Here is a 13,507-nt window from a genome sequence, read left to right on the forward strand (position 1 = left end):
TATTTCAGATAAATGCTGTTCTTCTGAACTTTCTATTCATCAAAGAAACCTGAAAAAAAAATCTAATCTGTTTTCAACATAATAATAATAATAAAAAAATGTTTTTGATGATGTCAAATAATGATGCTGAAAATTCAGCTTTGAATCACAGAAATAAATTACATTTTAATAAAAATATTTCACAATATTACTGTTTTTGCTGTATTTTGGATCAAATAAATGAAGGCTTGGTGAGCAGAAGAAAATAAATGCAGGCTTGGTGAGCAGAAGAGACTTATTTAAAAATAAAAAAAAAATTCTTACTGATCAAAACCTTTTGACTGGTAGTGTATTAACACACAATTTCTAAAGTGCCTAAATGTCAAAATTAGTACAATATATTTGTTGAAAAAGTCTAATACACTGTTGAATTATTAGGCTGAGCATGTTACTCATATTATTTGTGTGTTGCTGTCTGCTCTAGCTCCCTCCCTCCCTGTACAATAAATCCATGTGAATATCTGTCTCTGCTCATTTTTTTATGTAACTTTACAATCGATATTGATGTCCTTTAGCACAGTATTCTGAATGATGATAATAATGGGGGGCTAGTACCTTACTGATGAAAACCTTTTGACTGGTAGTGTATTAACACACAATTTCTAAAGTGCCTAAATGTCAAAATTAGTACAATATATTTGTTGAAAAAGTCTAATACACTGTTGAATTATTAGGCTGAGCATGTTACTCATATTATTTGTGTGTTGCTGTCTGCTCTAGCTCCCTCCCTCCCTGTACAATAAATCCATGTGAATATCTGTCTCTGCTAAATTTTTTAATGTAACTTTACAACCGATATTGATGTCCTTTAGCACAGTGTTCTGAATGATGATAATAATGGGGTGCTACTGATAGCCTAACAGATACTAGCAGTTTAATACTCAACTACGTTAATAAAGACAAAACTATCTAGCGTATTTACAAATGAAGTGATGTTGCTACATTTCACTGCTTCTTCTGGCCGCTTTCTCTCCTTCATCGAGTCCTGCGCATCGGTTCTGTTTGGAATCATTTGACGGAAGCGCAGAACACACGTGAGCTGATTCGTATAGCGCAGCGCTGACAGTCAAGACCGATTTATGATTTATTATCGAATGAAAAAATCGGAAATGATCACTTTGGTACATTGAGAAGGCATACATATAAAATATTAATAATAACAAAAAAAATAAAAACGGGCAGCGGGCCAAATCAGCCGCCAGTCCACCGGGAATTCTCCCAGCGCTCCCGATGGCCAGTCCGGGCCTGGTGTTGCTAATAAATGCAACAGCAATGTCTTGAATATTTTTTTTTATTAAGTCCTACGTTTCCCTTTCTTTTTTGAATTATAGCTTGAGCAGACACATTTCGTTATGTCTTTTCAGACACCAATGTTTAATTTCCTTAATTATAACATTTCTAGTGCTATTTTTAAACGTTTAGTCAAGCAATAATATATTCATTATCTTTTGTATGTCTGAAAGGGATTAAAAATGAACTGGTTCTGATTAAAAAGGGTATATATTTTTTTGTTACAGTTCCCGAGTTTCCGGTCAGAATGAAATAAAACATTACTGCTCCATTTATTCAGAAACAAAAGTCATATAAAAATGTTATTTGTGTATTTAACTTTTCATTATATTAGTCTACAGCAAACGTTAAGAACTGCAGAGAAATTCAAGGCATTGTAATTTCCTTATCCATTTGACACAAAACTATTATATATAATTAAACTGAGTATATAAAATGATTTTATTTTGTGTCGTATTTGTGATTTTTTTTTAAATGAAATTTATGAAAAAATAGCTTTTAAGAATAGGTATTTGTTATGTTCCTATATGTGACCCTCGACCACAAAACCAGTATTAAGTCGCTGGGCCAAAAATACATTGTATGGGTCAAAATTATTGATTTTTCTTTTATGCCAAAAATCATTAGGATATTAAGTAAAGATCATGTTCCATGAAGATATTTTGTAAATTTCCTACTGTAAATATATTAAAACTTAATTTTTGATTAGTAATATGCATTGTTAAGAACTTAATTTGGACAACTTTAAAGGCGATTTTCTCAATATTTAGATTTTTTTGCACCCTCAGATTCCAGATTTTCAAATAGTTGTATCTCAGCCAAATATTGTCCTATCCTAACAAACCATACATCAATGGAAAGCTTATTTATTCAGCATTCAGATGATGTATAAATCTAAATTTCGAAAAATGAACCCTTATGACTGGTTTTGTGGTCCAGGGTCACATATTTGTTATGAAGAATATTAGTTTTGAAGAATAGCCTATTTGTTATGAAGTTAATTTAAATATTCTTCATAACAAATTTTAAGAAAAAGTTAAAAGTTGATCAACTTAATTTTTTCCTTAACTTTTGTTAGACTGCAGATTGAAGTAAAATAATTCTTGATGTTATCTTTAAAATGAGAAAAATCACTGACATAATATAGGCTATTTTATTTTACTTTCTTCAGAATAGAACAAATAATCTAAAACCATTTAACTTGCAATGTTAATTTGTGAAATAAAATAAAGATCAAGATGTGTAATCAAGAAAAAATATGACAAAATTACAAAATGAATGCTGAATGATGTTTGACAGTTAACGCATCTCCACTGCATAGCCGCATATACAATCGCTGGTGTCAGTCGCAAATATTAAATATGTTTTAAAAAATGTGAAAACGACTGGTTCTTGAATTCTGATTATAACCTTTATACACCACACACTATGCAATTTTTTCTGCCGACTGCAAATAGCGACTGAGCGCAACTGGAACAGACCTGGTCCGACTGGGCACAATCAGTCGTCAAGACCAAATTACTTTCATAATTGGTATGACAGTCGTGTAGTGTGTTCTCGGCTTAACACTGCATCTACATCGGACCCAATCGCAAATCAATTTCTCTTTCATGTCAGAAAGCAACGCGAGTGCTTAGAGTACGTCAGAAATAGAGGGACATCAGTTTACTGTCAGAGATTTGTTGTGTTGTTCTGTGCCGTTAGAAGTAAAATAGCCTTTTACTTCTGAATTATGATGTTTTTGATGTAAAAATCTTGCTAATATAAGAGCACTATAAAATAATAAAAAAATGCAGTTCAAAAAGAAGTGCATGTGAAAAATAATGACGATAAAAAATGAAGAGAGATCAATGAAGGGCAGCTGGATTGAGAATATGTGCAAATGTAAAAAACACAATCTAAACGCACCTTTATTAGCTACATCTGTACATGACGTCTCAGACAGACGAATTCCAGATTTTGCCACAGCATATATTCTGCTCTCCTGCAGATAACATGAAATCACAAGTTTACCACATGAACCAAAACGACAGAAATTCATATTAGCTGGACTATTTGTGGCACGACTCACCCAAGAAGGCAGTCTGTGCAGTGGAGGGGTCGGAGGTTTACTCCCGGGCACGGCTGCAGAGGCGTCGAGTGTTTCGAGTTCCTCAGGTGGCACTTCTGCTGGAGGCACATCAGGCACACATTCTCTTTCACCAGTCTCCATCTTTTGCTCTTGGTCCATGTCTGTTTCCTGAGGCCGTAGAGGACGTAGCATGCTGAAGGCGTTTCGTGTCCGCCCATGGGCGGCTTCACTGTACAGCGGAGGCTGACTCAGATGCTTTTTAGCCAATGCCAAACTAACAGTAAACGCATTTGGATTACGCAGTCTGGGCTGTTTGGGGGAGGCTGTGGTGTCTTGGGAGTCTCGTGATGGAGTGGGCCGCTTTGGCGTGAGAGCTGGAGTTAATATGGGGCTGGGAGTGTTTGTGTCACTGGAGGACGATGAGGAATCAAGACATTGCGACTGGAAGCGCTTATTCAGCTCATCTGAGGATCCATCCTCAGCATCCACCTTCTCGCTGTCTCTCTTTGAAGCACTCTTGGTGCCAGGAAGGCAAAGTCTGGAGTACTCCACGCGCTGCATGTCATCGTCAAACAGCGAGCTGCTGTCGTCTGAGGCTGTGTGGTACGTCTCACTGGTGGGTCGGCTGAAACGCAAACCTCCAAACAGACTCCTCTCTCCTTCAGAGGCAGAGTTGGAGAGGATAGAGGAGTCACCACAGAACAGTGTGATCACCTCGTCCTCTGATCCCACCTTAGAGCATCGGCCAACACACTCTGTTTCTGGGCAATCTTGTTTCATTCCAGAATCTGGATCAGATCAAACACACAGACTTGGTGAATATATGAATACATATAGTAAGCACTTGATATATTAAAAGCATTAAAACTTCTCTGAGTTAAAGTCAAAGCTGAGTTAAAGTTTTGCAAATCACTGTCAAGTCATCCATTTCAATGAATCAGACTTAAGGCAAATGACTCATTTGAGTGGTTCATTTAGTGAGTCAAAATGCAATGAATTTTAGACAATGAATGCAGAACAATTCTTGAACAAATGACTCTGCATCATTGGGAGCAGTCGTGGCCTAATGGTTAGAGAGTCAGACTTGTAACCCAAAGGTTGTGGGTTCAAGTCTCAGGTCTGGCAGGGATTGTAGGTGGGGAGAGTTAATGTACGGCACTCTCTCCACCCTCAATACTATGACTGAGGTGAGACCCTTGAGCAAGGCACTGAACCCCCAACTGCTCCCCGGGTGTTGTAGCATTGACTGCCCACTGCTCTGGGTGTGTGTGTGCGTGTTTGTTCACTATTCACTGCTGTGTGTGTGCACTTGGATGGTTTAAATGCAGAGCACAAATTCCAAGTATGGTTGGCCTTTTCCTTAAAACATTTTTGAACTTCCAGAAAAGGCTTTGAGAAACTTTCATTTTCTAGATGCATGTTGGTATTGATGGGGCAATGAAATTGGTGGATCAAAACGATGTCGTCTCAATTGAAGTTCTATTTTAATATATTTTAAATGTAATTTATTCCTGTGATGCAAAGCTGGGTCACATGATCCTTCCGAAATCATTCTAATATGCTGACTTTCCGTGCAAGAAACATTTCTTATTATTATTAGTGTTGAAAAGTTGTGCTGTTTAATATTTTCGTGGAAACCATGATAAAATGCATTTATTTGAAATCGATTTTTTTTGCAACAATGTAAAACGTTTTATTGTCACTTTTGATCAATTTAATGTGTCTTTGCTGAATAAAAAATGTAATTTCTAAATTTCTTCCCAGCCTTGTTGCATCTCAGTCAAACTCAGCAGATTATGAACTAATACTTTCAGTCAAACATCTACAGATATCATATCAGTCTTCTGACCAGCAGAGGGTCTCCTGCAGTCTGTGTGTGTGGGCTCACGATCCGGCAGGGTGCTGACACTCTTCTGTGCCGGCTCTGGGCCCGTCAGTACCTGAGGGCTCTTCCCTCTAATTTGGAAACAGCCAAAAGTCAGACTGCTGAGCCGCTGGGCCTCACCCACACTGGGCTGCACTGGGCCACCAGAACCCAAAGTCGGCTCCATGGCTAAAACAAAACACAAAAACATGACACTTAATAGCTCTTTTCCATCAATGGAAAAATTTCTCGATTTAGTCTTCATTGTCATTGATAAAACCAAAAAACAGATTTTCATCAGTAATTTCTTTGACAAGCTTAACACTCAACATGCTACAGAAATAGCAGGAATAAATTGGTTGGATGCTTTTTTGAAGACACAGTAGCCAGAGCTTAACCTACTGTGTGATCAGACGCATGAATACCTTGCAGTCGTCTTCTCAGGTCTTGTATCTCAGCCTCCTGTTGTTGGCTGATCTCTCTCAGAGAGGCATTCTCTATATCAAACTACAAGAGTGATTGGTGAACACAAACATTTACACACTTTCTGCCCCACCTATTTATCTCCTCTCACCTATTCAAGAACACACACACACACACACACACACACACGCACGCGTACAAAAAGCATGAACGTACTTCATTCAGCTTCCGCATGACCCATTCTTTGATCTTAGCTGCTTTTTCTTCAACCGTCTTGGCATCTTGGATTCGGTTCTGTTTCTGGAGGTGTAATTTAATGGATTTAAATAGGCCTCTATGTCTACTGATGCAAACCTGATGATATTAGAGACTGGAGTTGGGACTGACCTGTTCCTCCAGCTGTTGCTCTAGGGTGGCAATAAGCTCGTCTTTCTCCTGCAGTACCGTTTGAAGATTTTGACAGCGCCTGAACAGCTGCAGCTCTGAATCACTTGACTGGATATCTGATGCCTTTAGACGCTCTTCCATCCATTGCACCTGAAACACACACATGAACATACAGACAGTGTTAGTAATGGTTACATTATTATATCAAAAATACAATATACAGGCATTGGACAAAATAATGTGAACACCCGATTATGACTCTGTACACAAAGAATGGCAAGACCTCATCAGCGAAGAAGAGAAATGAGTGAAATCTGAAAAGGGTAAATAATAATAGGGACATTGATCACTGAGAAGGATTGTGTCCAAACAACATAGAACTACTGCAGCAAAGTCTTAATAATATTCACCTTGAAGACCCTTCAGTTTCCACAAAAAAAACTGACCACAGAGAGTATCACAAAACCAACATCCATGAAAGAGCTGCAACTGCTAAAACTTTAACCACAAACACCAATGCTAAAAAAAGATGGTATCATGATCATTAAACCTGGACAGTTGGAGCACCAAGATAAACTTCAACATCTGCCCTGGCCAGACAAATCACCTGACTTGAATATTATCAGACTACTATAGGCAGCTTTGGAGAGAAGATTGAGAAGCAGATTCCCTCCTTCAACATCTCTAGATGGCAGATGTTCTGATAGATGACATTCAGCTGGAGACAGTTCAAAAGATGCAGGCCATGAATCTATTCTAAGAAGGTTGTAAGCTGTATTAAAGCAAATGGTGGTAAACAAGCTTAAAGGTGCAGTATGTAATATTGACAGCTATAGCGGTTGAAATGGGTACTGCAGTCCAAATTCAAAATAATACAGAGAGTTGCATGTTTCTCCTGCCCCCTCCTCCTCAGACTTGACGCTCACGTGGGTTGCCAGATTGAGGACACGCAATTTACAATGGAAGGTGGCAAGCCTTATACACTGTAAGTTGATGAGCTGATTTATCCGTGTTTTAATATTCCTCTGGTCATAGAGATTTTTAGATAGATGCAGAGGCTTTTTAGTTCAAGTAGAATCTATGATCTCGTTGCAATACACTGTGTTTTCCACCAATTGGCTACCCGTGGTGTCGAAATACTAGTGGGCGGAATCACACGGACCAAAACAACAACAGACATTCCGACACGGAAAGCACATTTCAAAGCAGAATAACTGGCTGTAGCATTTTTTTTCAGAGAAACAAGTATGTGAACAAGCATGTTACCTAAATATCTGCAAACATGCTTTAGTACAGTCAAAAAATGTCCATACAGCACCTTTAATAGGTGTAATAAGGAATATTACCTATTTCCAAGGTGTCCAACCCCTGTGAATGATTAATATAAATCGTCATAATATAGTTTTGTTGGAAATATCCTTTAAATGTAGTCAATATTTTGTGTCACCTGACCATTTTACTCCCTATAAAATGACATATAATAATTTTTGAGGCATTTTAGTTGATGATAATATGCAAAATAATGAAAACTTTGACAAACTATTATAATGGTCTTGACAAAAACTTTTTGTCAAGAAATATTTTCATATACATTTGTTACATTATTTTATTATTATGAATTGTACCAAAATAATTAAATAATTTAGTAGGCCATTCAAGTAAAGAATACAATTTTAAATGAATCATTGTCAGTGCAAATACTTAACATCCCTAAAATCGGATGAAATGTCCACAAGAGAGTTATTGGTATTTACCTGCTGGTTGGCCTCATATGCCCGACGCTCGGCTTCCAACACCTGCATCTCCAACTGCTGCATCTGAGAGAGCAAGAAGCACTGCATAAATGAATGGCCAAAAGTGCTTGTGCATGAATATGTATAAACATGAGAATTTTTATTATGAAAGTCTACTTTAACATTTTCCTTATGCATAACATTCATCAGTGATGAATGACTGGGAAGAATAAGCTTTGTAAACAAATATCCTTCTGTTCTGGGATTTTATCTTTTTAAAACATGTATTCTTCTCATAGCATATCATTTTTACCATAGTGGGAATGCCATGCTATATTACCATTACATTCCTTCAAGCCTTTTATTAAATTTTTTTTGGATGAAAAATGTATCTATAAAGTTAAGGAAACTCAAAAACTATTGCCTAAGCAAAAACATTTCCAAAAAAAAAAAAAATTGAAGCTGTGTTGTATTGGTTACATTTTTGGACTGTATTGTATGCGCTGTCACAATTATAGTTGTGCATGAAAAAAAATTAAATAAAGTGGTAAACCAGAGGTAATGATTCAGTTCCCGGTCATTTTGATGACTGTGTTCTGTCATCGCATTCAGTGAAATCTCAGGGAATTTTGACCACTCTATTTCCAATCCTCATACTTTCTAGTAAATTTCTAATATAAATTCCCTAATCCACTTGCCAGTCTCATAAAAATAAGCACTCCACACATTCTGTGGCTTAGTTGTGGTCATCAGATTGGAGTTTGCTGAATGGATCTTGGAGTTCAATCACTGTTGAAAATTGCATTGTGCATTTTTATTTAATTTAATACACAATTTCTTCATTACAAATTAAATTATCAACATAATGTGAATGAAACGTTTTTGGGGAATTTATGACTTTGTCAGCAGCACTTGAGCTGAACAAATCTTGAAGATCATGTTCTCCAGCATGATTTGATAATGATCCAAAGTGTTTTAAGTGAAGCACAACATGATCAATGCACTTTATTAATATGCAGAAATACTCAAATACTACCATAGCATATACATACCTTACAAATTATTTAATATATCATTATTTTTCACATTACAGTACAGAAAATTACATTTTCATTGCATTGTGTTAATGAAAAATTAGCGGGTGCTTCCCATAACACTGAACATTTTGGGGTTAAATTCGCTCGGTGTTATGCGCTTGTTTCTGCTTTGGCAGGAACTCCATTAGCAACCTGTTTCTCTTCATACAGTTCCCAAAGGAGAACAGACAAATATGACCTAACACACTGCTAATAGTTACCGCCGCACTCATATTTTCCACTGAACACCATACAAAAGTGTTTTTATGCATCTGTGTGTATATATGTGACCCAACGATATTATGATCTTTCTAACAGCCTCTCCTCTTTACAAGCCTCCGTCATTAAAGATGTTTAATAAGTCCCAACGCACAAAGCACTATTGACAAAACTATCCTAATGATGACTTTTTGGAACAGTCCAGTCCATGTATTCATGTTCTGCTCTAGTTCTTAAGTTAAAGCACATTTTGTTGGATTTGTTAATGGTGCATTAGTCAGAGCTTGATGAATGACGTAAATATCTGATTCGCAGATGGAAGTTAAAAAGATTCACAGACTCTGGTTAGTTTTCCATGATAGAAGTCTATTGATATTCAAGGTTTAGTGAGCCAATGCCGATCGGACTAAACCAAAAGGGTGTTTCCCCAAAACACACTGATGGTCAGAAATACATCACACACTCTACACACACTCATTATCTCTGTCGTCCACACACACAGCCACTATCCCGCAGACTATTCACTATACACATAACCTTAATGTGGAACTAACTACAGATACGTTTATACCACAACAACCACACACACACTGTACACACGGGTACACACCCAACCTCATCTGTGGTCAAGCTGGTCCACCACTGCCCAATGGTGCAGATATAGAAAATAAAAAATAGCAGCGTAATTACAGACTGTTCTGAGAACAGCTGCACAAACTAAGTCAGACTCTAAGCGGTTCAGTCACAGGTTAGCGCTACATACCTGTATTAACGTGCTGTTTTCTGTCTTTTTGATCAAATAAATGTAGCTTTGGTGAGCATAAGAAACTTCTTTCAAAAACATTAAAATGGACAATCTCATTTTAATCTTGAGTACCTATAGAGTAGTATTGCATCCTTCATAAAGAATAGTCTTTAGCTTTATCAGATTTACAAAATAAAGATTCAGCTTTATGATTCTCTCTGAAAACAGTCGAGCTCCTGGAGGTGTGCCGTGTGCAGAACTAAAGAGTCACAAGCACGCAAAGCTATTAGGTGTGTTCGGCTTGAAGCGCTGCTGCACATATCAAACAGTGTATGACACATTAAGAATTTGTTCTCACAACTTATTAATAAGTTCCCTTGTTTTAGATAAATCGTAGCCACATTATACTAAATTGTTCCCTCATTTTAAATTAGTCAAATATTAAAACATGGCCAGGAATTAATAGGCCTTGAGAACAAATTCTTCATTTGTGACCACAATATCTAGTTTTTCTTACACATGTCATGTGCAGGGCTCCATACAAAAGTGCATTACTAGTTTGACCAGGAGATGGTGCTCTAGGAGGACACTGGAGTTATTCGGAGCAACAAAGCAACCAACATAATTCATTTTTTTAAAGATAAATGGCAATTTCCCGTGACACAAGCAATAGAGACTGCTGATGATGCAACAAAGCTGAATCAAGCTCAACTTTATGCAAATGAGTGGTGATGTGAAGTGTGACTGCTAATGGGAATGTTATACCAAATCAAACCAAACCTTCATGGATGCTTCCATCAATTTGCACCATAAGCTCTACATTTCCATCAACAGCTCTTTGAATCTTCTACAATCCCCCTCACTTCTCCGCTCCATATGGTTCTGGCTACAGTCAGTATTCCATTCCATGCATTCCATCCTCGGCCTTCTGTGGCCGGCCCGCCCTGCACCCCTCATCCAGCCTCCCTCCACAGGCCAGCTCACAAAGCCTGTCTGTGTGACAACCTTCACTGCACCACGGCTCCAAATTCCCCAGTGTCACCGACCTCTGCGCCGCACTTATTGGCTGTGCGATATTGAAGAAAAATGCGATATGCGATACCTTGTTAAAAAATGCGATATTCGATATGCGATACGATATTGCTTAAAGTGTGTAAAATCAATTTAAATTATATTTTTAAATATTTAAAAATGAAAATTATATAACCGATTTGTTTCACATTCTTTCTTGGAAAATAAAGAATCACTATAACTTCTGAAAGTGACCAGCAGTGTTTTAGCATTACATAAAAAGTAATGACACAAATCAGAAAATGTAATTTAACATCAATGTGAACATACAAACAAAAAAATGAATGACACTAATTTTATGTCATTGTAACTGCTTTCCACACACTTTAAGTACTTCTTCATATACCACCGCAAAAACTATAGTCTGAGAAAGTTCAAACATGATTAAAGGCAAGTGAACAGTCAGTAAAAAAAAATAAATAAATAAATAAAAAAAAAAGAAATACACAATTTACAAGCATAGATAAAACAAACAGTAGTATTCAGGTACAGAAATTTAATAATTAAGTGTAAAATAACACTGCATAGTGTTCACTGTATGAATTAAATTTAGATTATTTCAGCTGGAAATACGTCACTACACTGAAATAAAGTCGTCAGCTACTTCCGGTTCACGCGGACTTTAACATTAGTGACATATTCAGCAGCAGGTATTTATAGGCTGCTGTCCCTTTAAAACCGACTACACGGATTCAGTATAATGATACACATCCGATTTCTTTCTCAGCTGTTTACATTAATTTAAAACAACTGACTACGTCTTTGCACGTGTGCGGCAGAACTGAATAGGCGCTGTGCGAGATGCGGCTTGAGCGCGTGCTTCAGGTGTGAGTCAGACAGCAAGACGAGATTGCAAAGAGTTGTTTTCTGCAACTTACTGCACTTAATAACTTTTTTTAACGTCAAGCAATTCTCTGCTATATGCGTCGAACTAAAACTTTGACCTTTTGCAACGTTTTGATTTAAGTAGCCTATTATTAAAATAATAATGATATCGCACGCCATTGCGATATGCATATTGCGATATTTACATTTGCGATATTTCGATACATCGTGCAGCCCTAAGCAGCACACTGTATACTTGAAATGTGCTCGAAGCTCACATTTCCATTCTAGTAGAATCCATTGCTGCAGTCAACACTGAAATACATATTTAGATGAATATTTATTATATTATTGAGACATTTTATATAACATATATGGAAATATATAATTGTATAAAATATAAATTATATTTATATTTGCTATAATCACATTTATAATTTATATATATTTATATAATACACACACACACAGTGGAGATAAAAATTAGAATCAATTTATAAATACTTGATTTTTTCTGAAATATTGTTATTCTTCATCGCTCAAAATTTGAAGGAATATTAGCTGTAGGTATACCACTGTTCTACTAACATGTTTGACAATATAACCAAGGCATTTCAACAAAATCCTTTATTTTGTGGATAACAGAGTGATCAAATTAGAGACCAGTAACTACTGTAGCACAAAAGATCACAACTAAAATCTTGGAGGGTTATAACTGTCAGAAATTAGTAAGAAGTGTAGAGGCCTCTGCTTTGAATTACTTCAGTACATCTGCGGCCGCAGAACATCACTAGTCTCTCACACTGCTCTGGTGTGATCTTGGGCCACTCTTCTTTCAGTCTCTTCCATAGTTCAGTAACAGCCCAACTCCTGCTACTCCCCCAAAACCATGACAGTTCCTCCTCCACCTTTCACTGACTTCTTTATGCACTCAGGGTTCAGTCTTTCCCCAGTTTGACGGCGAACAAAATGTTTCCCATTAGACCCAAATAAATTAAACTTGCTCTCATCACTAAAGTGAACTTTGGACCAGTTCTGCTCTGTCCACACAACATGCTCCTCAGCAAAGCTGAGTCTAGCCTTTTGATCCTCTCTGCTGATGAGAGGCTGGGTCACTGCAGAGAGCGCTTTCAGTCCAACTTCACTTAAACGTGCCGAGACAGATCCATACCCTGATCAGTGCTGAACTGGCAAGAAATTCCAGCTGCAGTGTTGAACTGATTCCCCATTGAGAGTTTCGGCATTATCCTCTCTTCTCGTGCATTTGTCTTATGTGGACGACCAGTCTTTTTGGGGGATTGAATGAATTAGTGTCATTGTAAACCTGCAATATTCGAGAAATCAGATTTGGAATGACCAACTTCTCTTGCAATGGCTGAAATCTGGACAACCTCCTGTCGCAGGCTTTCAGTCTTCTTAGAGCGGCCTGCCATCTTGCAATCTCAGTGAAAATTAGAGAAATTCTGCCAGTTAAATAGGCAATGCCAGAAAATTAAAGAAATTATCACCAGGTGCCAGATTAACACCAATAACTTGTAGGTATCTGTAAGTGTTCTCTAATTTTGATCAGAGTTCTTTTTCAAATATCTCATTTAGGTTTTTTATAAATTAATTTATGAAATAAACTGCCCTTCTACTCTTGTTAGGATCATTTCAAATAGGACCAAGCAGTGACATGGAAATTTAGGAAATTGTAGATTGTTCTATAGTTGTTCTGACTATTTATATATGACTATTTTTATATAAATTATATGCAAATCTATA

General features: G+C 37.0%; 1 protein-coding gene across 1 annotated transcript in view; it reads right to left on the reverse strand.

Annotated features, from left to right (window-relative positions):
- Positions 1–13,507, reverse strand: part of plekhh2 (pleckstrin homology domain containing, family H (with MyTH4 domain) member 2) — a 39,819-nt gene that overhangs the window by 15,604 nt on the left and 10,708 nt on the right. The window contains exons 4-10 of the mRNA XM_016473863.1: positions 7,829–7,891; positions 6,075–6,224; positions 5,904–5,987; positions 5,690–5,771; positions 5,250–5,453; positions 3,401–4,188; positions 3,238–3,313 (exon numbers count right to left, since the gene is read on the reverse strand). Of these exons, the coding sequence (XP_016329349.1) occupies positions 3,238–3,313; positions 3,401–4,188; positions 5,250–5,453; positions 5,690–5,771; positions 5,904–5,987; positions 6,075–6,224; positions 7,829–7,891 (1,447 nt within the window). The remainder of the gene's footprint in view (positions 1–3,237; positions 3,314–3,400; positions 4,189–5,249; positions 5,454–5,689; positions 5,772–5,903; positions 5,988–6,074; positions 6,225–7,828; positions 7,892–13,507) is intronic.

The sequence above is a fragment of the Sinocyclocheilus anshuiensis genome, unplaced genomic scaffold, assembly GCF_001515605.1.
Source record: "Sinocyclocheilus anshuiensis isolate Anshui unplaced genomic scaffold, SAMN03320099.WGS_v1.1 scaffold536, whole genome shotgun sequence".
In the NCBI taxonomy this organism is placed as follows: domain Eukaryota; kingdom Metazoa; phylum Chordata; class Actinopteri; order Cypriniformes; family Cyprinidae; genus Sinocyclocheilus; species Sinocyclocheilus anshuiensis.